Here is a 22,819-nt window from a genome sequence, read left to right as displayed (position 1 = left end):
GAGGCCTCTACCTTGTGCTGGGGCCCAGGTCAGGTACATAACCCTGAAGAGGGGTTGAGAAAGCCCCACCCACCTCCCAACATCCCACTCTTGTGATGCTTGGAGAGGGTGCTGAGTGGGGGCCTCCCACTGGGCCCAGCCAGGCAAGTAACACGCAGCTTTGCCTTCATGTGGTCCCTGGGGTCTTCCCTGAGCACTCAGTGTAGGCTTCACGGAGCCCCAAGAACCCTCTATGGGCCTCTGACTGGAACAGTGGGGCTGGGTCACCTGTGTAGGCCAGGGCTCAGTGAGGACAAGATTGAGCCTAACTCTGGGACCCCAGGTAATGAGATCCCATTGGGCTGAAGCCAGTTATGCACTCTGGAGGTCACTCTGGGGTCAAGGTGAGCAGAATCTAGGGCTGTGAGTCTCAGTGGAGTCAAGGCACAGTCTGCAGGTTGCTGCATGGAGGCTTGATTTGGAGGTACATAAGCGAAGTCTGAGTTCACTGGGGTGAGGTCACCGACTCAAGGGTCACTTGTTTTTCCCCTGAGTCTCCTCCCCGTGCCCACTGCTGCCCTGCCCTCTGGCATCGCTGGGACCTCCTCCCAAGAAGAACTCAGGGGTATTGAGGTCCGGCCGCCACAGCAGCAGGTAGCACTTAGGCAGGTGGAAGGTGGCCAGGATGCCCAGCACGCAGAAGAGAATGGTGCCCATCTGCACAGGGGGGTGGGAGACCACGTGTACATTGGCAAAGATGGGGATGTAGGAGACCCAGGTGATGAAGTAGGCCAGCATGGCGAAGGTCAGGCCGCGGGCGCTGTTGTAGCGGCCAGGCCGGCTCTGTACCAGGAAGGTGCCCAGGAAGCAGAGGAAGGCCAGCATGGCGTTGGTGGCATGCACCACTCCAAAGCTGATCCAGGAGCTCACGCGGCAGTGCACCAGTGCCTCTGTGGGCAGCACATGCCAGTTTGTCATCACCACTGGCGGGAAGACCACCAGGTACCAGGAACAGAGCACCGCCTCTGCCAGCATGGCAAGCAGCACTACCAGCCAGGCCCAGGGCCCCCGCAGGCGGCTATGGAGCCAGTCTGTCCAGCTGGGTGGCAGCTCTGAGCCCACAAAGATCTCGGCCGCCTGCAGGAATAGTGTGCTCAGGCAGCCGGTGAGCGGGAGGTGGAGCAGCAGCTGCTGGCCCATGCAGCTGACAGTGCTGGGCCGGCCAGGGAACAGGAGAACACTGAGGCAGACCAGGCCCAGGCAGGCCAGGCCGAAGCAGGCCCGGGGCCCCCCTGTGGCCTGAACTAGTGGGCTGTCCCGGTGCCAGGTGAAGAGTCCCAGGGCCACCAGCACTAGACCCAGAACGATGCCTAGTAGCAGGAGCAGCCCAAACACGGCCGGTTCCCCCCACGCCAGGAACCTGGGCCTGCGGGGGAAGCACCGGGTACTACGGTCTGGGGACCACTGGTCCTGGTCACACTTGCTGCAGAGGGCATCGTCTGAGATAAGGGAAGAGAGAGGGGTTGCTGGGGGCCATCGGCTTCCCTGGCTTTGCCTCTGACCCAGACCTGACCCATGGTACCCGCCCTCACTAGGGCCTCAGGGTGGGCTGGACCCCGAGGGCTCACCTGGGTGGCGCTGGTAGCTGCCTGCCTTGCAGTCCACGCAGTCGTAGCAGCAGGAGTGGAAGCCCTTCACGCGGCGCACCTGGCCCTCGCTGCACTGCCGTGAGCACTGGGACACAGGCTCCTGGCGGGCGGCAGGGCTCAGGCTCTGCGTGGCTGGCTGCACTGGCCCAAGCCCTGGGGGCTGCCCCGCTCCCTGGGCAGGACTGGTGCTCACTTGGTTTCCTGGGGTGTGCCAGATCATGTTGGAGAACTGAAGCTCCAGGCTGCCGTTGAAGCTGCCCACAGTGCGCAGCATGGGCATCCGGTCCCGCCACACCCACAGCTTCAGGTCATAAGCCAGGTCCACATTCCCGCTGGTGTCAAACTGCAGGGTCCGGTTGTACACGCGGAAACTCATGTTGTACATGTTCTCCAGGAGCTGGCAGTGGGGGGATCGGGGGCGGTGGGGGAATCAGGATGGTGGGGCTGGGCAGGGAGTCGCCACTGGCCAGAACCCCCTCCCTGCCCCTCACCTCCTCAGGGGCACCAGTGGATTGGGGAACGAGCCAAGAGGCCCAGCTTCTGCAACCTCACCTGCCAGGGCCGCACGGGCTCCTGTGCGGGGCAGCCGGAGGAGTTGCAGAGCAGCGCTTTGTGAAGTGCGTGGGCCACGCTGTACACAGCTGCATAGGCGGCAAAGGTTTGGTGGTATAGCAGCCCATTGGTCACGTTCTCCGGGGAGGCGCGGTCACACTGGGGGCAGCGTGGCCCCACCACATGCTCCTCCAGACCCAGCCGCCCTGCCTCGAGCGAGGCGCAGTAGGTGGGCTCCGCGGCCCGGGCAAGGCGGGTCTGCACATAGGACTGGAACTTGGGCATCTCGGCACCCTGATGCAAGAAGCCGAGCACCGTGCCCACCCGCTCCATGCCTGGCAGTGTCATGACCAAGCTTGAAGTCAGCCAGGCCTCGCTGGCCACCCATACCTTGGGCGAGAGCCTGTAGTGGATGCTGTAGCTGAACAGGCTGTAGGTGGCATGGGCGGAGGAGAAGACCACCACCACCTGCACGCTGCTGTGGTTTACCTGGTGCAGCAGGCTCTGCACGGAGCCTAGCCGTGGGCCACCGGCATGGGGCAGCGGCATCAGGCCCTCGTAAGCGATGCAGATGCCCTTGGCATTGGCCAGGCTGGAGAAGAGGCTCAGGCCCTGACGGCCATACTCATCATCGCTGCCCACGGCGGCCACCCAGTTCCACCGCAGCCCCCGCAGCAGCTCCACTATGGCCGTCGCCTGCACGCGGTCGCTGGGCACCGTGCGGAAGAAGGATGGGAACGTCTCACGGTTGCTCAGCCGGTCGGTGGTGGCACCGTAGCTGACCTGCAGGCGAAGGCAGCTCCTGACACGGGGGCTCCTGAGGTGGGCGGGAGGATGGGACGTGGGGAGGGGGCGCACCTGGGGCATGAGGAAGAAGCTGAAGAACTTGCCAGTGACCAGGGCAACCTCAGACGAGTGGGGCCCGATGACGGCCAGCACGCGGGGTTGGTACTGCGTGTAGTCACAGTACGCGCCGATGCTGCGGCTGCCCGCCTTGGCCATGAACACCAGACTGGGCTTCATGGCGACCACAGGCTCCGAGCATGTGTCGAAGAGGTCATAGCCCAGACGCAGCCCAGGGAGCAGGGTGGATGCGTTGTTGATCTCCTCCACGGCCATCATCACGGCTAGTGCCCAGAGCAGACCGGGGGCCGACAACCTGGGGCACAGGGGCTGCGGGTGGCCGATGCCTCTCCCCGACCAACCTCCCCCAGCCCCACCTCCCCTGCCCACACTCCCAGCCTCCATACCTGGTACACACGGTGGCGTTGGGCTGCGTCCTGTCACCCAATCCGGTATCATCGGCCGAGCCCAGGGGGAAAAGCCCGCCCAGAATATAGTCCCCTGGCAGGCTGAGCTGCTGGGACAGGCACAATGGGGCCCCCGGCCTGATAACCAGGGCAGCCGCGAGGCCCAGGAAGGCCAGGCCCAGCATGGCAGGTGGCAGCTTCCAGCAGCAGGACAGCTTGCACGTGCACTTCCAGCAGCAAGTGGGCAGACCGAGTGGGGCCTCAGATATGGGGAGTCAGGCGGGGAGGGGCACAGGATTTGTTTAGCAAAGCACTCGCCTGCTCAGCAGCCTCCTTGGGGCCCTGGAGTCACCCATCTCCTGGCCCTCTCAGGTGTGCTCACACTGGGCTGCTTGTCCTGGTGGCACCAGCAGGCCCTCAGTGATGGTCACCTGGGCAGGCAGGCTCTAAGCAGCTACTGCCCGTGACATTGCTGCCTGTGTCCAAACCCCTGGAACCCAGCTGTTCTGGAGGGGTCGCCCTGGATCTGCCTGACAGAGGGGCCTGGAGTCTCCAGCTGATGTGAGACAGTCATGGAGGTGCCACTGGGGCAGCACACCATCCCCCCAGCCCAGGGAGGCACTGTCTATAGTCGGGGTGGAGCAGGGTGGACTGCAGGCCCAGGGGCAGCCTGAGGGGGGTATTGCACAGCCCTGCAACCAAAAGGACAGTGGATGGCTGGTCAGCATGGCTCTCACCCATGACTGGGTGGGGAAGGTTCCGAGGTGGGGGTCATGGCCTCAGCCTGCCTGGGAACAGTGCACCTTGATGGTCTGTGGCCTAGAAGCTTCGGGGGCCCCAAGGCTTCAGAGGGCAGGTGCCTCCCTTCAGGGGCAGAGCTCACAGCTGGGCCTGGGTGGGGAGGCATGCAAACAAGGGAGGAAATGCTGTAACCAAATGGGCTGCAGCAGACATGCCAGCACCAAGTGTGGCAACAGACCTGAGGCCCCGGCTGGTGGCTCCTGCTTAGCCACTGGGTGCCCGGGGACTGGTCTCCCCGAGTCTGAGTCTGGGGTCCTCACTGACACCAGGCCACAGGCACCCAAGGGAGCTGAGGGAGGCTAGAGATGCCCTTGAGGGTGCAGTGGGGCCTGGCAGATGTTCATGGAATTGGTCTAGGAAGCTGGTCTTTGCCTGAACCTATGGCCTTGGGGAGGGCACACATGGACGGCACGCTCACCACACACACACACACACACACGCACGGGTGGCACGCTCACCACACACACACACATGGGCGGCATGCTCACCACACACACACACACAAGGACGGCACGCTCACCACACACACACACACACACACATGGGCGGCACGCTCACCACACACACACACACACCTTGGGGAGGGCGCACAAGGCACGGCACACACAATGTACACAACACACACACAGTGCCTACACCGGCACCCATGTATGCACACAGGCACACGTGCAGCCCTTGCTCTCTGGCCTTTGTCAGTAACATTCCAGGCTCTGGCCCCCATGGGTATGGCCAGAGCTAGACAGGGTGCAGCAGCAGACCAGGAGGTGGCTTGTGCTGGGCGCTGCTGTTCAGCTCTGCCATCAGCGCCTGCGAGGACCCTGCCTGACACGTGTCCTCTTTCTGTCCAGGCCATGGCCCTGCACAGAGCAGCCTCTCCACTGGCTGCAGCTCGGCAGATTCTCCTCTCTCTGCAGGGTATGTAGCTGACCTCAGATCTGCGCTTCCAACTCAGCCACTCAGGTGATTCTGTGACTCAGTCTTCTCACCTGTCCAATGAAAATAATTCAGACCTTGGCAGTGGTTGAGGGACCAAACTTGCACAGAGATGGGAAGGACCCCAACACTGGCCAGGACATGCCTCATGCCCCTGTGATTGACACTGCCCTGATGGCCTGGCAGTGTCCTGGAGCACAGTGCTTCATTCTGTAAGTTCAATTTGTTTATTTTGGAAAAGCCATCACCTGTATTACAGCGGTTAGGGTTCCTGAAAGCTCACACTTACACACATTTGCTCTTGGTGGATACTGTCCCCTCGGCACCTGACTCACAGAGGGCTCACAGAGAGGAGGAAGTGGGTGGGACCAGATCCCCAATCACTGGATGATGGCCAGGCTGGGTGTGGTCACCTGTCACCGAGGCGAAGTGGCCCAGGTTCCCTCCCGTGTTTTGTCATTCTAGGTCTCCTGAGCTACATGGGGACAGGGCAGTATGGGACCAGGAAGAGGGGACACAGCATCTGGATGTGTGGTTGCTGAGGAGGGAGAAGTGAGCACTGGCCCAGAGGAGTCCTGGGCTCCAAGGATTCTCATCCAGGGCTGTGCTGTGCAGACTTGAGGCTGCAGGAGGCCGCTGTGTGCGTGCAGGGCAGTGGAAGCAGAGCAGGCCTTCCCTCGGGGCTTCAGGTCCTGCTGTCACAGCCAAGGACATGTGCACCCCTAGCTAAGGAGAAGGCCAGGGGCAGGGAGAAATCCCACAGAGCTGACCCCTGCTCAGGGGTTTTCTTCCTGTCCTGGAGTCAGCTAGCCGGTACAGAAGGCTCAAGGCAGCCCAGGTGGGCAAACACTACATCCCAGGCCCTGTGATTTCCCCAGCCCACAGACCTGACTCCCACGTAGAGGCAGCTTTTCCATGAACACTGATCCTGCCTGCCCCCCACCTCCAGCACTTCACCCACCCAGGAGAGGCCTAATTACATGGGTAACTTGGTAGAGGGTAAAGGTCAGCTGCCTGGGCCAGGGAGAGACCAGGTGCAGGGCAGATGGCCAGCAGCTGCCGCCTCTGCTGAGGCCCGTCTGCGCCCCATGTGTGCAATCTGAGTGGCTCCTCACAAGCTCAGCTCACAGGGGAGCCCAGAAAGTTCCATGGTGGGACTGATGGGTCCTGGCTGCCCTGCCCACCTCTGGATCAGGGGAAGCCTACTCTATCTCGGTCCACCAGCCCCTATGGCAGGTCCAGTAGGGCGTGCTCAGCGTAGAGCTTCTGGGAGATGTTATAGACACGTTCAATAAAAGGCAGGGCCTCGTCTAGCATCTCCACAGCCTGTTCGGAGGACCCAACATTCATGGACTCCAGGAAGACCTTGCGTGTGGGCAGCGCACAGAAGGCCACAGTGACAGCCCGGCGGATGATCCAGGGGTGGTAGGTGGCCAGCGAGGCATTGTAGGAGTTGGTGCAGAGCACAGAGGTGCGTGTATCCTCAGGGCTTGTGCGGACGCCCTCCAAGAAGAGCTGCAGCCAGCGCAGTGCACGGTGTAGCCGGAGCACCGTCCGGCAGCCTGAGTCGGGGTGGCGTAAACGCCGCTCCAGGTCCACCAGTTGGTTGCCCACTTCGTAGGCAACCATGGCCTGCAGGCTGCTGTAGTGTTCCTGTTGGGGGCCGCTTCGCAGCTGGTCCATGATCTGCAGCTTTGTTACCACGTCCTTGGAGATGAATGAGAAGATGGTGCCCAGACTATTCAGGAACCTGCAGGAAGAGAGCAGGCACCCTCAGCCTGGGTGTGGGCGAGACCATTCCCACCTCCTGGGCTGCAAGTGAGGATGGCCGACCTGCACTGGGCCGACAGGATACACATGGGACGTGTGGCTGGGGAAACCCCTCGCGCACCTGACCAGCCCCCTCCAGCCAGCGAGGTAGTATTCCAGCAGCACCTCCTCCTTCTCATTGAGACACTGCTTGAAACTGAGCAGGACGACTTTCAGATTGAACTCTGACTCCAAGTCATCCATTTTCAACAGGAGCTGGAACACACAGGGGATTGGGCTGTGGGTTGTCTCCTGGTGAGAAGGCTCCTCTTTGGGTCATTATTTCGGGGAGGGGGAATGGAAGCAGTTGGAAAGAAACAGCTGGGATCCTGTGGCTCCCCAGTGAAAACCCATGAGGACTCCCACCCCCAGGTCAGCCCCTCCTCCCCAGAAGCCACCTTGCTCTCCTTGGGCCACAGCAGGGCCCTTTACTTTTAGCATGGCCCCCCATAACTCAGGCTTGTCAAACCTGATACATCTCATTTGTGGAAAGCACCTCTGCTTGGGTTTTCTTGCTTGTTTATAGTCAATGTCTCTCCAGGGTGTGTCTGTTCCTACTAACTGGAGAAGTATTTGCTGAGTCCCCACGCAGAGCCAGGCAACCACCTGGGCGCACTGTGAGTGCAACCAACAGTCCAGCCCACTGGGGTGACAGCCTAGTGGTGGGTGTGTGCGTGTGTGGTTTTTAACAAAGACAGGAAGTCCAACAAAGCAAGTAAAAGGATGAGAACCACGGAGAGAGACTGTGGGCTGAAGCAGGGGGGCGTCATGCCCTTCCATGCTTGAAGCTATATCCCAAAACCCAGAACAGAGGCTGTGGGGTCAGCGTTTGCCAGAGGACAGACACCAGATGTTCCACCCCTACAGTAACTGGAGCCTGGGGAGAATGTAGGAAGGGAGCAAGGAGATGTCATGTCCCACACAGAAGGAAGGTTGGACACAGGCCCTCCCCCGGTCCCAGGGACTCCAGAAGTGCCCCAGGCCACAGAACGCCTCTAGATTCTGCTGGCATTCCCATAGTCATGCCACAAACAACCAAGTGCCCAAGGTTAGCAGGTGCTGCTGGATACCCCAGCCCCTGCCTCCCTGTGTGCCCAGGGCTGCACTGTGGTGTGGCTCTGATGGGCCCTGGGGACTAGGCTGTGTCTCATCTCACTGTCCAGGACAAGCTCTCACCCCTTTGGGCACAGGGGTTCCTGGGCCCTCAGTGCTGGAAGTCTTGTGACAGCCTGCATGGGAGGAAGCCATTCGAGCTATGGTGAGAACCCAGCCAAGAGAGCACACGTGGGTCCCTTCCATACCATGGGCAAGTCATGTGCTGACCTAAGATCCTGTCCCACAGCTTTAGAGAAAATGGGCCAGCACACCCTGCACTACCCACCACCCAGGTTGCTGGGAGTTTCTGATGGGGCCCAGTGGGTGCTGAGTCCCTGCAGGCCCTACATCTTTGTCACATGCCTGGCACTAGGTGGAGTGCCCAGTGGTGAGCTCACCCCGTCTTCAGGTGTGGGGGACAGCCGTGCCTGGCCTCAGGAAGAAGACATTGGGAGGCTTCCAGAAAACTCCTCCCCTCTCTCAGGGCCTCAGCGTTCTGTCCACCAAGCAGATGGCCTCTGAGGCCCTCAGGGCTACCTTCCTGGTCACCAGCCATCCTGTGGGCCTGGCCTTCCTGCCCGGAACCTGAGCCAGCAGCCAACGGGAGGTGCCAGCAGCCTTTCAGAACTTGGAAACAGGAAGGGCAGTGGCGGCGCAGCGGGGTCGGGCAGGCTGCCAGCTCTGGGGAGGTGATGCAGGGAATCGCCAAGGCTCCCCCAGGGGCAGCCCATGGCCCCAAGGTTAGGGCTCGTCCTGAGGCTGACGGCAAGCTGAAGGTCCCCAGGAAAAGAGGGCGGCCCTCAGGTACCCCAGGCCCAGCGGATGGGAGCGGGGAAGTCCTGGAAATCCCGCCTGAGAAGGGGGCTCCAGGTGGCGCCAGGCTGGGACCCGGGACTCGGGTAGGGTGGGCCCCTGTCCTGCGCGGCTCCTGCTCCAGCTGAGTCCCGAGGGAGGGGACAGGGAGTCGGGGTCCGGGCCAGCGCTGGAGCCGGGTCCTCGGCCGCCTCCTCCCACGCCTGGGGGGTCCCGCTCCGACCCCTCGGCAAGGCCCAGGCCCAGCTCGGTTGGGCTGGGTTTCCCCGGCGCCGCCTTGAGCCCGTCGCGCCCCACTCACCTGCGCCGCCGCTGCTCACCTGAGCCGCCGCAGCATCCGCCGAGCCGGCGGCCCGGCCCTCGGCCAAGATCCCACCGCCCCGTCGCCCGGGACTGGCTGCCGGCCGCCCAATCAAAAAGCCCGTTGAGCGGGCCCGCGTTTCCGTCCGGCGCGCCGGAAGCTGGCGCCGTTGGGGTTGTGCCTGCGCAGTGCGTAGCCGAGACTCTGGCGCGCGTGGCAGGGACTTGGTCGCTGGCGCCGCGGTCTCTTGGGACCGTGGTGGTCCCGCCTGCTCGCTTGGCTTTCCCGGCAGGATGCCCGAGATCAGGGTCACGCCCCTGGGTGAGTGCTGGGCGGCGCGAGGAGCGCCCGAGGAAGGCTGGTGGGGGCTCGGAGGTCCGGGGACGCCGGGACGTGTCTTCCTCGCTGCGCGGCCCCCCGCAGGGCGCCAGTGCTTAGTGCACCTTCCTCCTGCTTCTGCGTTCGCGCACTCGCTGCCTTCCACTTGTTCCATATGTCTCGAGCCCCGCTTCCCTGCAGCCTCCGTTTACCCGTGGGCCATTCGCCCCACGTCAGTCAGCCCTTGTTTTGCTCGACCGGCGCAGCGTTAAAAACGAAACCAATGTCGCCCCCCGCTCCTCAGCTTGCCTTTTGCGAAAGATATAAGTGCATAGTTTAAAGGCCCAAACAATAGAGCAGTGCGAAGGAGGTACAGCAGGTCACTCAGAATCGGAACAGCCGGGGTCTCTGTGCACAGGTGCCGGGGGGCGGGGGCTTTTCGGGAACCTGCCCCCCCCCCGCCCCCGCGCCACGGCCATGTATCCGCAGCATCTTCCAGCAGGGTTGTGCCCCGCAGCTCCACGTGCTGTCTTCTGTGGTGCACTCTCAGAATAGCCCACCCAGCCTTCCGCTGCAGTGGCCTGCCCCTGGCCGACCAGGGCGCAGCACGCATCCCGCCCCGCCATAGGTGTTCTCAGGCCTCTCCTACCTGTTGGCTCTGGTTCCCTCTGGCCGCTTGAGCCCCTCGCTCTCCTCGCACCTGGTACCTCTCCAGGGGCCCCTGCAGGGTCCTCCTTCCAGCCTTTTTTCCCCTACCACGTCTTTCTCACCACTCACTCTTGAACAGTCCTGTCTTTTTACTGCTTCTTTTACCCCAAATCCTCCCCGGGCAGTGGGGGAGCGGGGGGCATGGCCGTGCCTCTGACTGGTCCTCCCATGCAGGAGCTGGCCAGGATGTGGGCCGAAGCTGCATTTTGGTGTCCATTGCGGGCAAGAACGTCATGCTGGACTGCGGGATGCACATGGGCTTCAGCGACGATGTGAGTCTTGAGGGTGGGCGGCCTGGCATCCAGCCTGCATCATCACGGAGGGACCTGGGCTTGGAGTCACAGGCTCTGACTACAGAGGGGGAACAGGGGGGCAAGTAGGCACTGGTAGGAGGGCAGCCCCCACCGTCACCCGACAGGTGGAGCACCTGCATGGGCCAGACTGTACTGGAGCCAGGGCACGGCTGGGGGGTCTCAGCTCTCAGGTTCTGGCTCAGCAGCCTAACCTCTGCCCTACATGCTCAGGGATTCTGCGCAGTCGGTGGCCTCAGTGGGCCTGTGGGGTGTGGGTGTCAGGCTCAACTGCACCCTGACCCAGGGGCCGTCCCCACAGCCCTGGCTTCCCCACAGTCACCTGAGCCCTGGGCGGGTGGCATCCTGACACTTCTGCTTCTCCCCCCACAGAGGCGCTTCCCCGACTTTTCCTATATCACCCGCAGCGGCCGACTGACTGACTTTCTGGACTGCGTGATCATCAGGTGGGTGCCCTCCCCACCCCCAGACCCGACCACCCACCCAAGTGGCATCCTGGTTCGTGTTACCCTGAGCCCCTTCCTGTTCCTTACTGGAATGTGACGCTGACCCCACAGTAATTGCCTGCTGGTGGCGTCACTAGACACTTGGGCCTGAGTCCCTTTTGCCCTCTCCCTCTCCCGTGTTCAGGGCCATGTCTGACACACAGTGGGCCCTCAGTGAGCAGAGGAATGGGAGTAGGGTTGCTGGGTAGGGGGGTTGGGGGGCATCCAGCTGACTGGTGCTGTGCCCACAGCCACTTCCACCTGGACCACTGCGGGGCACTCCCCTACTTCAGTGAGATGGTGGGCTACGATGGGCCCATCTACATGACCCAGCCCACCCAGGCCATCTGCCCCATCCTGTTGGAGGACTACCGCAAGATCGCCGTGGACAAGAAGGGTGAGGCCAACTTCTTCACGTCCCAGATGATCAAGGACTGCATGAAGAAAGTGGTGGCCGTCCACCTCCACCAGACGGTGCAGGTCAGCCCCCCACCCCCCGCCCCCAACTCACTCTGCTGACATCCTAGGGACCCTTGGAGGCAGAAGGTGAGCGTGGGGCCCAAGTCTGATCTAGCACTGAGCAGGGCCCCTGCCACTCCCTGGCTCTGCCTGAGTGCGTGGAAGAGGCCAAAGAGGGCCACTGTGCCATCTGAGGGGCCATCTGAGGGGCAGGCCGGGCGGGTCAGAGTGTAGGCTCGTTTCAGTGGACTGACTCAGGGTAGAGGGGTAAGATGAGGCGGGCGAGTGACATCAAGTGTAAAGTTTATCACAAGGATCGTGGATTTGTCTGGTTTTTCTCAAAGAGTCTAGGTTTTGCTTGTTATGAGTCTGACATTTGGGTCATCTTATTTTTCAGGTTGAACCCTTTGTTGAGTTGAATCATTCTGTGTGTCCTCAATAATGCTTTATCTTCATGTCTGTCTTTTTCTGGCGAAAGCTCGCCCCTTCCCACACCTTGAATCCTTGTCCTTCTTAGTACTTTTACCTTTTCTGCAGCATATTTTATTTTTGTTTTTGGCTGCACTGTGTAGCATGTGGGATCTTAGTTTCTTGACCAAGGATCAAACCTGCTCCCCTTGCAGTGGAAGTGCAGAGTCTTAACCACTGGACCACTAGGGAAGTCCCTCTGCATCATATTTTAAATGTGATTCTTTTCCACAGCTTGGGTTTAATGCAACCTGATGGCCTGTCCTGTAGAGGAGAGGTGTGTACTCCACGTGTAATAATTTGGGATTTAGGTGTATCTTTTTCCATTTACTTCCAGTTTGTTCATCCTGTTCTATGTTTTATTTTCTTTATTGTCTTTTTCCAGACTGAGTTTTTAAAACTCCATTTGTCCTTTTATTTTGTAAGTAATTATATGTTCTTCCGTAATTCTTTTTGTGGCAGAGATTACAAAACACATCCATGACAACCTAGTTCTAAGGTACTTGGAACTTTTGCCTCTTTTCTGGACAATGAAAGCGTCTCTGAGCATCTTAAATTCACTTACCCCTCTCCTACTCACCAGCTCTTGTTTCCACATGGCAGGATTTTAATTCTGTCGGCTATGAGGCCCCAAGGCCCTCACCATTGGCCAGGTACCGTCTCCATTACCCTAGCCGTGTCCCTGCTTCTTCCCGTGTTCTTCACTTCGTATTTGCAATGAAGAGCATCAGTATGGATCTGCTGGTGACGAATGCTCTCAACTTTATTTGTCTGCAGATGGGTTTATTTTGCCTTTATCGTCAAAGACTTTCTCCCTTAGGCTCAGAATTCTAGGGCAGCAGGTACTACCAGGACTCATGTCTTCCATCTGCTATTTGTAGGAGAATCCTCTCGGGCGACTTGTGGGATTCTGTCCTTTCCTGCAGACTCTGGCAGGTCGCCGTGCTGGCTCCAGCTGTTCCCTTCCTGCTCAGGTGTGAGGCCCTGGAGCTGCCCCCAGCTCCCTCCAGGCTGAATGGAGATCTTTCTCCTCCAGACCCTCCATTGTCCTCATGTCTGTATTTCATGCTGGATAGGCTTTTCTATTTATTTTAGTTCATTAATTCTTTTCTTGGTTGTATATAACGTGCTGTTAAATTCATCTGTTGAGTTTTCTTTTTAAAGTAGAAGTATAATTGACTTACAATATTATACGTTGCAGGTAGGCAGTATAGTGATTCACAGTTTGTAAAAACTATACTTCATGTATCAGTCAGTTTAGTTCAGTTGCTCAGTAATGTCCCAACTTTTTGTGACCCCTTGGACTGCAGCACGCCAGGCTTCTCTGTCCATCACCAACTCCTGGAGCTTGTTCAGAGTCCTGTCCATTGAGTCGGTGATCCCATCCAACCATCTCATTCTCTGTCATCCCTTCTCCTGCTGCCTTCAATCTTTCCCAGCATCAGGGTCTTTTCCAGTGAGGGAGTTCTTCCCATCAAGTGGCCAAAGTATTAGAGTTTCAGCTTCAGCATCAGTCCTTCCAATGAAATTCAGGTCTGATTTCCTTTCAGTAAAGGCTACACTTCATGTATAGTTATTGTAAAATATTAGCGCTCTTTTCTGTGCTGTACAACATATCCTTGTAGCTTGTTTTATGCATGAGAGCCTGTACCTCTTAATCCCCCGTGCTTCTCACCTTTTCACTCTTCCCTCTCCCACAAGTAGTTTGTTCTGTCTGTGAGTCTGTTTCGTTTTTGTTACATTCACTAGTTGTATTTTTTATATTTCACATATTAAGTGATATAATACAATATTTGTCTTTCCATCTGACTTATCTCACTTAGCATAATGCCTTCCAAGTCCATCCATGTTGCTATAAATGGCAAAATTTCATTTTTTAAATGAGTAGTAGTCCTGTGTGTCTGTGTATACCACATCTTTATCCATTCATCTGTCGAGGGGCATTTAGGTTGATTCCATATCCTGGCTATTGTAAATAGTAAACAATAAACATTCGGGTACATTTTTTCTTTTCGAATTATTGTTTTCTCTGGATGTATGCCCAGGAGTAGGATTGCTGGGTCATATGGCAACTCTATTTCTGGCTTTTTGAGGAACCTCCATACCATTCTCCATAGTGGCTGCACCAATTTACATTCCCACCAGCAGTGTAGGAGGGTTCCCTTTTATCCACACTCTCTGTAGCATTTATTATTTGTAGATTGTTTTGTAAAGTGGTACGTTATTGTAGTCTTGATTTGCAATTGTATATTAATCAGCAGTGATAAGTATCTTTTCACGAGCATGTTGGCCAGCTGTATGTCTTCTTTGGAGAAATGTCTGTTTAGATCGTCTGCCCATTTTTGGATTTTAGAGGTGTTTTTTTAATTTTTAAAATAATTTTTGTTTTTGGCTGCACTGGTCTTTGTTGCTGTGCATAGACTTTTCACTAGTTGTGGTGAGCAGGGACTACTCTCTAGTTGCAGTGTGTTGGCTTCTCATTGCAGTGGCTTCTCTGGTTGCAAAGCACGGGCTTTAGGGCACAGGAGCTTCAGTAGTTGTGGCATATGGGCTTAGGAGTTGTAGTGCATGGGCTTAGTTGCCCTGCAGCGTGTGGAATCTTCTTGGACCAGGGATTGAACTCACGTCCCCTGCAATAGCAGGCAGATTCTTAACCACTGGATAATCAGGGAAGTCTGGGTTGTTTTTCTGATAATTGAGCTATATGAGCTGTTTGTGTATTTTGGAGATTAATACCTTGTCAGTTGCATCATAAGCAAATATTTTCTCCCATTCTGTAGATTGTCTTTTTGTTTTGTTTATGGTTTCCTTTGCTATGCAAAAGCTTCTGAGTTTAATTTAGGTCCCATTTGTTTACTTTTGTTATTTCCATTACTCTAGGAGACTTATCCAAAAAGATACTGTTGCTGTTTATGTGGAGAGTATCCTATGTTTTCTTCAACAGTTAGGCCTTTAATCTGTTTTGAGTTTATTTTCGTATGTGGTGTTAATGTTTTAATTTCATTCTTTTACACGTGTCTGTCCAGTGTTTACAGCACCATTTATTGAAGAGACTCTCTTTTCTCCATTGTATAGTCTTGCCTCCTTTGATGTAGATTAATTGACCGTAAGTGTGTGGGTTTATTTCTAGACTTTCTATCCTTTTCCATTGATCTCTGTTTCTGTTTTTGTACCAGTACCATATTTCTTTGATTACTGTAGCTTTGTAGTAGTCTGAAGTCGGGGAGCCTGATAACTCCAGCTCTGTTTCTCTCCATTTTTCTCTCCATTTATCATGTAGTTTGATGACTGTAGCTTTTCAGTATAGTCTAAAATTGAGGAGTGTGATTCCTTCAGCTATGTTCTCTGTCAAGATTGTTTGGCTTTTTAGGGTCTTTTGTGTTTCCACACAAATTTTAAAATTATTTGTTCTTGTTTTGTGAAAAATTTGTTCTTGTTCTGTGAAAAATGGTTATGTTGATGTGCTGTGTACTCAGCTGCTCAGTCATATCTGACTCTGTGTGATCCTATGGACTGCAGCCCACCAGGCTCCTGTGTCAGTGGGATTCTCCAGGCAAGAATACTGGAGTGAGTTGCCATTTCCTCCTCCCAGGGATCTTCCCGACCCAGGGATCAAACCTGCATCTCTTGCGTCTCCTACATTGGCAGGCAGATTTTTTACCACTGAGCCGCCTGGAAAGCCCCAGTATTTTGAGAGGGATTGCACTGACTGTGTAGATTGCCTTGGGTAGTATGGCTCTATTGAATTCTTAATTTGGATTATAGTTTCTGGTTTTAAGATTTCCATTGTATTTAATAGTTTCTATATTTTTGCTAATATTCTTTATTCATTCTTTCTCTGAGTGTGCTAAAAACAATCCTTTTAAAGCCTGTGCTTGAAAACCCCAGGTGCCCTGAGTCTGCTTCTGTAGACTGTTGTTTCTCCTATTTCCTTCCCTGTTGTCCCATTTCCTGTGTCCCGTTGCTTCTGACCAGAACTGGATGTTGCATATGGAAAAAAACAGGCAGAGTGAAAGGCTCGAATGATGTCATCGACTCATGCCCACCGCTGCCCCAGACTCCACCTCCCTGCCCTCTGACTGGTGCAGCCAATAGACCTGAGGTCAGCCCTCTTCTCTGCAGGTGGACGATGAGCTGGAAATCAAGGCTTACTATGCGGGCCATGTGCTGGGGGCGGCCATGTTCCAGATTAAAGTGGGCTCAGAGTCTGTGGTGTACACGGTCAGTGGAAACTTGGGGCACAGGAAGGGCTGCCTGGTTGAGGAGAGGGAGGCGGCCTCTCCTCATCACCACATTCTTTGCCAGGGGGACTACAACATGACCCCAGACCGGCATTTGGGGTAAGTAGGCCTGTGCATTTGTTTTATTCATGGGGATCCCTGCAAGGGTACAGTGACCCTCAAGGGGTGTGTCAGGTACCTGAGTGGTCTGTATCACTGTCCCCTGGGTGTCCTCCTATCTCCCTTCAAGCGTTGCCGCGACAGTCTAAGGCCTGGGCCTGTGCAGAGAAGGCAGGCTGCCCACCAGAGTGTCCAGGAGGGCCGTGGCCGTATACAGCCTAACTATCATGTGGACTGTTTCCCTCTGGCCATGCCCACCTGTGTTCTAGAGCCGCCTGGATTGATAAGTGCCGCCCCAACCTACTCATCACAGAGTCCACCTACGCCACCACCATCCGTGACTCCAAGCGCTGCCGGGAACGAGACTTCCTGAAGAAGGTCCATGAGACTGTGGAGCGCGGCGGGAAGGTAGCTGGTGAGGGCACAGGGGCCCCAGGTGGGACTTGCCACATGTCCCCCAGCCATGCTGCACAGGTCTTTTGGCTTTCTGGCATGTGATCAGGGCAGGGATGTTGTGTGTTCTGGGCACAGAGGGAGGAAGGTTTGCTCAGCCCCGGGAAGACCCTTCAGCCAGGGCTTATTCACCCCTCATACCTCAGACCCCAGTGAAGGACTGACCAGAGTGTTTGCTGACCATTGGTCAGTTTTGCTGGGACAGAACAGGAGCTACATACAATTGTCACAGGGCCTCTAGCCCCCAGAGCTGCCAGCAGGGCTGATCTTCTGAGAAGGCGGCCACAGGGAGTAACTGCCTGCCCCTGTGTGGAGGTTTGGGCTTGACACAGTTGGAGGGGGACAGCATGGCCAGGGGTTCCTGCCAAGCTGGCCTCACAGCTCCACCCCACAGGTGCTGATCCCCGTGTTTGCACTGGGCCGTGCTCAGGAGCTCTGCATCCTGCTGGAGACCTTCTGGTAGGTGCAGCCCAGGATGGTTGCTTTAAGCCCTGTGCTGCTAGCTGTGGGTGGGGGAATGCCCTTCCTGGCACTGGACTTGACCCAAGTGAGGGCACATGGGGGCCACTGGCCGGCCCTGCCCCACAGTCTCCCCATCGTGCCCTGTCCTGGCTGCAGGGAGCGCATGGACCTGAAAGCCCCCATCTACTTCTCCACGGGCCTGACAGAGAAGGCCAATCATTACTACAAACTCTTCATCCCTTGGACCAACCAGAAGATACGGAAGACCTTCGTGCAGAGGAACATGTTTGAGTTCAAGCACATCAAGGCCTTTGACCGGGCATTTGCCGACAGCCCAGGACCTATGGTGTGCCCCAGTGCAGCTGGGGGGGCAGGGAGTTCCACCAGGCTTGGGCTCGCTTGCAGGGTGTGGCATGCCTCTGTGTTGGGAAGATGGGAGGGCAGAAGGCTCTGAGGGCAGGGGGAGCATCTGCTGCCCTGACTGTCCGCACACTTGCCCTGAAGGTCGTGTTTGCCACCCCGGGGATGCTGCATGCTGGCCAGTCACTACAGATCTTCCGGAAGTGGGCAGGGAACGAGAAGAACATGGTGAGGGGTCTGGGCCCCGGGGCTGAAGCAGGCTGGGCATGCTGGTGCCTGAGGTCTGACCCAGGCTGACTTTCACTGTGTCTTGGACCATCTGCACCAGGCAGGAAAGCCCCTGGCTTCCTGAGCACCGTCATGGGGATCAGGCCTGGGTGGGCTTGTGCTGAGACCACTGAGCCTGCTTCTCTAGGGTCTGCAGTGGGCCCTGAAGGGGAGGGCCCTCCATCAAAGGTTCAGGTTCAGGTAGGCAGAAGGGTGGGTGGGGGGAATGTCCCAGGAGGAAGTCCTGAGACAGGAGGTGCAGGGGAACCATTAGTCTATCCCTCCCTTCCATAGGTCATCATGCCTGGCTACTGCGTGCAGGGCACCGTGGGTCACAAGATCCTCAGTGGGCAGCGCAAACTGGAGATGGAGGGGCGGCAGGTGGTGAGTCCTCACCTCTCTCTACCAGCCCTGTGGATCCCACTTGGGTGGGTGGAGGCCCTCGGAACCACCACCTGTGCTGACGGCCCACATGCTGCGATGTTGCAGCTGGAGGTCAAGATGCAGGTGGAGTACATGTCCTTCAGTGCCCACGCGGATGCCAAGGGCATCATGCAGCTGGTGGGCCAGGCGGAGCCGGAGAATGTGCTGCTGGTGCACGGCGAGGCCAAGAAGATGGAGTTTCTGAAGCAGAAGATTGAGCAGGAATTCCGTAGGCAGTCCAGGCAAGGGTAGGGGAGTGGGGGGGGTCTGGTGCAGGTGGGGCCCTCCAGCCTGGACTGAGGCTCTCTCCATCTCCTGGCCAGGGGTCAACTGCTACATGCCAGCCAACGGTGAGACAGTGACGCTGCCCACGAGCCCCAGCATCCCTGTGGGCATCTCATTGGGGCTGCTGAAGCGGGAGATGGCGCAGGGTGAGCAGCAAGGCCAGCTGGGGTGGGAGTGGGGGTGCTGCTGGACAGGCGGCCCCATTCACAGTGCCGACCAGTGTCCCATCCCCACAGGGCTACTCCCTGATGCCAAGAAGCCTCGGCTCTTGCACGGCACCCTGATCATGAAGGATAGCGTGAGTGCTTCAGTCACCGTGGGGCTGGGGGGCTGTCCCTGCCAGCTCTGACCCACTGTTGCTCCACAGAACTTCCGGCTTGTGTCCTCAGAGCAGGCCCTCAAGGAGTTGGGCCTGGCCGAGCACCAGCTGCGCTTTACCTGCCGTGTACACCTGCACGACACACGCAAGGAGCAGGAGATGGCCATGCGTGTGTACAGCCACCTGAAGAGGTAGGCGCCAGGGTTGCCCTTCCGGACATGGGTGCAGGGCACACATGGGGGCGCCAGGCCGGGTCTCACTGGGACTCCCTGCAGTGTCCTCAAGGACCACTGTGTGCAGCACCTTCCTGACGGCTCCGTGACCGTGGAGTCCATCTTAGTCCAGGCTGCTGCCCACTCCGAGGACCCAGGGACCAAGGTGCTACTGGTCTCCTGGACCTACCAGGTGAGGGCAGGACTGGTTGGGTCTCCCTATCACCCTGGGCAGGCGGGTCAGGGCACAGACCAACAGCCCTTCTTGCCTGTGGCTGCAGGACGAGGAGCTAGGAAGCTACCTCACATCTCTGCTCAAGAAGGGCCTGCCCCAGGCTAGCTGAAGCTCCGTGGACAGTAGAGGGACCTGGCTTCTGCTCCAGGACCGTCTATGCCCTGTCTTCCCCGTGTCCTTGGGTGTAGATCCCACCACTCATATGTAAGTGGCTGCTTTTGGCCAAAGAAACGCATCTGGGAGACTTTTCACCTTTTATTTCTACTCCTGGCCCCCCAGGAGATGGGTGGGTGCTCCTGGAGTGTTCTCCAATAAAAACCACCACAGGCTGTCTGGTCGTCTCTCTTTCTGATGCTTCCGCCTGTCTTCTGCACCACTCCTCTGTGGCAACCCACCTGGGCAGACGCCCAGAGAGGTGGGAACTTGTGGCAGGTACAGGCTTGCTGTGGTCGGTGCACGGTGCAGGGCAGGGTCAAGCACCGGAGCAGCAGAGGGTTACCTGTGACTTCTGTACTGGGTCTCTGAGGGCATGCAAGGAGGCTGCATGGAGGTGGGACCTGTGGACAGACCCCAGGTCATCCTGGAGGCAAGAACGTCTCTGCAGGGGCCAGGCAAGAGCCTTCCATGGAACCGCAGAGCCCCTGCCTTTGCCCCAGAGTTCAAGTCCCTCCACCCAGTGCTGCCGTCTGGATCCTCTCAGCTTCCTTACCCCCAGGGCCAGGTCAGGATAGGGCTTGGCTGAGGGGCTGTGGCACCCACCCCAGGCTACCCGCCTTTGGGCTTTCCTGGGGTATGGCACTGCCACCAAGCACTCTTCTCCTGGTGAAGGCTCAGCCTTGGGCAGGGTCAGCCAGTCAGGGTACAAGCAGGGACCTCCTCAGGTCACTTCCTCTTACCAATTCCTTCGTAGAGCACTGACTTCAGGAACAAGCCATGGGCAGGGGCCACACGGCTCTGGTGTTTCCCCAGGGGGTCCCGGCTCTTCAGAATGGCTTTCACCTGAGCAGGCATCAAAGCCCCCAGCCCCACAGCTACAAGTACAGCAGTCATTCTCCGTACCTGTGACCCAAAGCAAACACTGCTGCAGCTGCTCAAGCCCCAGGCCCCACCCCCAGGGAAGACCCCAGGACGGAGCCCACCTGTTTGTACAGGAAGGACTGACTCTCAAACTCCAGGCTCCAGAACCGCAACTGCCTGGCGACACCGACACCTCACAGTGTGACCTATGGCTTCGCACCCTGGGGTCCAAACGCCGCCCCCCCCACCCTGCTTTACTATAATTGAGCCCAGTGAAAGGGAGACTAAAGCCAGATGACTGGTGCTTGTGAGGTGACTGCAGAGCTTTCAGGGCTTGGGTCCTGGTATGGGCTCAGAGGCAACTGGAAGGCAGCCCTGGGCTCTTCAGCAGGAGCTGGAGGCTGGGCCTAACTGGGAAGGCTCTGGAATCCAGTAGCTGCCATCTGGCTGGATGGCTAGAGGCCCTGGGACAGTGGGGGTAGGGTGGGGGGCAGTAGAAACAACCCTTGTCAGCCTAGACCAGAACCACTGGCCTGGTGTTTCACCCCCAGGGGAACCTTGTCCTTGACCACCAGGATTCGTCCACGAGTTGGTGAGCTCTGGGCAGGGCAGGCAGTGTGCTCTGCCTTCTGGACCGAGGCTCATGGGTCCAGAAGGCCCACACCATGGTTGACAGGCACCCTCTTCTCCCCAGAAGCTGGATGGGTGGGTATCCAGGGAGCCCCAAGTGCAGCACTAGGGAAGGTGCTGGAGCTAAATCCAGCCTTTGCAGCCTCCAGACCAGAGTGCGGGCTGCTCTTCTCACCTGCTTTCCTCGGGGAGGACAAAGGGGCTGGCAGGGTCGGGGGACACGGAGGCCTGGCGCAAGGTGCGCACCGGGCTGGTGGCTGGGCTGCCGGCTGACTGGAAAGCACTGAAGTCATGTGTCCCCAGGAGGTGCTGGGCGGCTTCCTGCATGGCAGCCACATCCAAGCAGCTGAAGGGAGCCAGATGAGGGGTCAGGAGCTAATGGCTGGCCAGGTAGGCCTGGCAAGCCCCTGCTCACTCAAACCACTCACTCTGCCTGAAGCGCCCAGCACCGGTTTCGTTCAAATACAGGCAGCCTGTCAGGCCTGTGGCAGCCGGTAGCTAGGCGGTACAGGTAGGTCCTGGATATGGCTGCATGGCGGGCATGGAAGTGGCTGGGTACACGGAAGGCTTGTAGTACCCTGTGGGAGCGAGACCAGGAATGACCCCCTGCCACAGCCATGTGACACCTTGGCATCTCCCCCAAGGAGTTCTGTCCTCATCTCCCGCCTCTGCCATAGCGTAGGATCCCAGGAGAGCGGTGCTCACCTGATCGCAGGGTGCTTCAGGTGGGTGTTGAGGGCTTCCGTCAGGACCTCAGGGGAGAAGGGTGGCAGGTCTGAGCGGCGCTGGATGTCCAGGTGCGCCGCGTTGCTTAGGGCGTGGACCCCAGCATCCGTGCGGCTGGAAATGGTGAACTTTACCGGCACCACCGAGTTCAGCCGCTCTGCGGCCTCCTAGGGATATATAAGATACAGATGGGCCGGGCTCCCATCTGCTTCCCCCCGGGGTCGCCCTCCTCCCTCCCAGGCACGGGCCTGCGGAGCTCACCTCCAGGTAGTTCTGGACTCCGACGGCGCGCTGGACGCCCCTGACGGCCGCGACCCCGCTGTGGGCAGGGAAGGTGGAAATTAGAGCGCGGTGGCTGCTTCGCCCGGGGCCCCGCCCGCCCCGCCCTCTGTGATCAAAGGCGGCCGTTCCAGCCCTGGAGGCGGGGGCCCGAGGCTGGAGGTGAGGACCGTAAACTCAGCCTCCGCCATCCCCTCGAGAGCCAGTCCTCGGCTGCTTTCCGGCTCGAGCTTGGGTGCTCCCCGGGGCGCCGGGCTCCACGAGGGGGTTGCGGGCAAGGGTAGGAGGCTCAGAGGACGTACTTAAAGTCCGTTCCCAAGTACTGGAAGTACACGAGGTAGCGCGCCCGCACCGAGCCTGCGCCCATAGCCAGACTGGAAGAGGTGGAGCCGCAGGAGATGAGCGGGACAGGCGGAGAGCCAGGTGGATTGGGACCGCACGTGGGGCTACGCGCGCGCGCACCCCGTCTGTCTACGCCCTCTGGCCGCTTCGGCGCTTGCGCCTGCTCTCTCGCTCCGCCCAGGCTGCCTAGTAAGGCTGCCCAGGGCTGGGGAGCCGAGGCGGGACTAGACTTAGGGAGCGGATGCAAAGTGCCCACCCAAGGGAAACGCCGCCGCTGCTTCACGCAGACCCGCGCCCACCCCACTAGCACCTCCCCCCTCCCAGTTTTCCCGCCGCGGTCCGGATAAGCGCGTGTTGCCAATCCCCCAGGTTGCCTAAGGTCGAATCGCTGGAGCGCGCGCGGCCCAGCGGCTCCTGAGACTGCCGCTGGCCCCATTCACTCTTCCGACCCGCTGCCGGGACGAAGGGGGCGGGACGTCGGAGCGTTTGGCGACGCTCCCCGGCGGTGACAGCGGGCGGCGCGCGCGGACTGAGGACT

General features: G+C 58.3%; 4 protein-coding genes across 12 annotated transcripts; 1 reads left to right on the top strand and 3 right to left on the bottom strand.

Moving 5' to 3' along the window:
- Positions 1-404: 404 nt before the first annotated feature.
- On the bottom strand, positions 405-3,681 carry TAS1R3 (taste 1 receptor member 3). 2 transcript variants are annotated; one of them, XM_055419330.2, is made up of 6 exons: positions 3,431-3,681; positions 3,039-3,339; positions 2,181-2,963; positions 1,822-2,025; positions 1,608-1,728; positions 405-1,478 (listed from the first exon to the last, which is right to left on the bottom strand). In XM_055419330.2, the coding sequence occupies exons 1-6, from the start codon at positions 3,613-3,615 to the stop codon at positions 514-516; spliced, it is 2,559 nt and encodes an 852-aa protein (XP_055275305.1). In that variant the 5' UTR covers positions 3,616-3,681; the 3' UTR covers positions 405-513. The 2 variants fall into 2 exon arrangements, with proteins under 2 accessions (XP_055275305.1, XP_088701495.1); XM_088845369.1 differs by having other exon boundaries at positions 2,181-3,586.
- Positions 3,682-5,372: 1,691 nt separating this feature from the next.
- Positions 5,373-9,336, bottom strand: CPTP (ceramide-1-phosphate transfer protein). 3 transcript variants are annotated; one of them, XM_088845378.1, is made up of 3 exons: positions 9,183-9,336; positions 7,056-7,189; positions 5,373-6,914 (listed from the first exon to the last, which is right to left on the bottom strand). In XM_088845378.1, exons 2-3 carry the CDS (start codon positions 7,175-7,177, stop codon positions 6,392-6,394), a joined length of 645 nt encoding a protein of 214 aa, XP_088701504.1. In that variant the 5' UTR covers positions 7,178-7,189; positions 9,183-9,336; the 3' UTR covers positions 5,373-6,391. The 3 variants fall into 3 exon arrangements, with proteins under 3 accessions (XP_088701504.1, XP_088701505.1, XP_088701507.1); XM_088845379.1 differs by having other exon boundaries at positions 9,202-9,301; XM_088845381.1 differs by lacking the exon at positions 9,183-9,336 and adding an exon at positions 8,497-8,693 and having other exon boundaries at positions 7,056-7,211.
- Positions 8,738-19,618, top strand: INTS11 (integrator complex subunit 11). 3 transcript variants are annotated; one of them, XM_088845375.1, is made up of 17 exons: positions 8,738-8,872; positions 10,383-10,480; positions 10,892-10,965; positions 11,256-11,484; positions 16,054-16,152; positions 16,237-16,271; positions 16,541-16,679; positions 17,119-17,183; positions 17,343-17,532; positions 17,691-17,774; positions 18,108-18,197; positions 18,303-18,465; positions 18,560-18,667; positions 18,758-18,819; positions 18,916-19,031; positions 19,116-19,245; positions 19,334-19,618. In XM_088845375.1, the coding sequence occupies exons 1-17, from the start codon at positions 8,761-8,763 to the stop codon at positions 19,394-19,396; spliced, it is 1,857 nt and encodes a 618-aa protein (XP_088701501.1). In that variant the 5' UTR covers positions 8,738-8,760; the 3' UTR covers positions 19,397-19,618. The 3 variants fall into 3 exon arrangements, with proteins under 3 accessions (XP_088701501.1, XP_055275298.1, XP_055275299.1); XM_055419323.2 differs by having other exon boundaries at positions 8,741-8,872; positions 18,889-19,031; XM_055419324.2 differs by lacking the exon at positions 8,738-8,872 and adding an exon at positions 9,345-9,503 and having other exon boundaries at positions 18,889-19,031.
- Positions 19,530-22,518, bottom strand: PUSL1 (pseudouridine synthase like 1). 4 transcript variants are annotated; one of them, XM_055419329.2, is made up of 8 exons: positions 22,242-22,510; positions 21,922-21,979; positions 21,640-21,827; positions 21,363-21,512; positions 21,110-21,280; positions 20,427-20,481; positions 20,184-20,346; positions 19,642-19,844 (listed from the first exon to the last, which is right to left on the bottom strand). In XM_055419329.2, exons 1-8 carry the CDS (start codon positions 22,304-22,306, stop codon positions 19,783-19,785), a joined length of 912 nt encoding a protein of 303 aa, XP_055275304.1. In that variant the 5' UTR covers positions 22,307-22,510; the 3' UTR covers positions 19,642-19,782. The 4 variants fall into 4 exon arrangements, with proteins under 4 accessions (XP_088701502.1, XP_055275304.1, XP_055275302.1 ...); XM_055419327.2 differs by having other exon boundaries at positions 19,721-19,867; positions 22,242-22,518; XM_088845376.1 differs by lacking the exon at positions 20,184-20,346 and having other exon boundaries at positions 19,530-19,844; positions 22,242-22,516.
- Positions 22,519-22,819: the final 301 nt, after the last annotated feature.

The sequence above is a fragment of the Moschus berezovskii genome, chromosome 17, assembly GCF_049115385.1.
Source record: "Moschus berezovskii isolate FMDL1 chromosome 17, NW_MosBer_1.0, whole genome shotgun sequence".
Taxonomy (NCBI): domain Eukaryota; kingdom Metazoa; phylum Chordata; class Mammalia; order Artiodactyla; family Moschidae; genus Moschus; species Moschus berezovskii.
The sequence above is the reverse complement of the archived record's forward strand: the minus strand, read 5'-3'. Positions and strand labels throughout refer to the sequence as shown.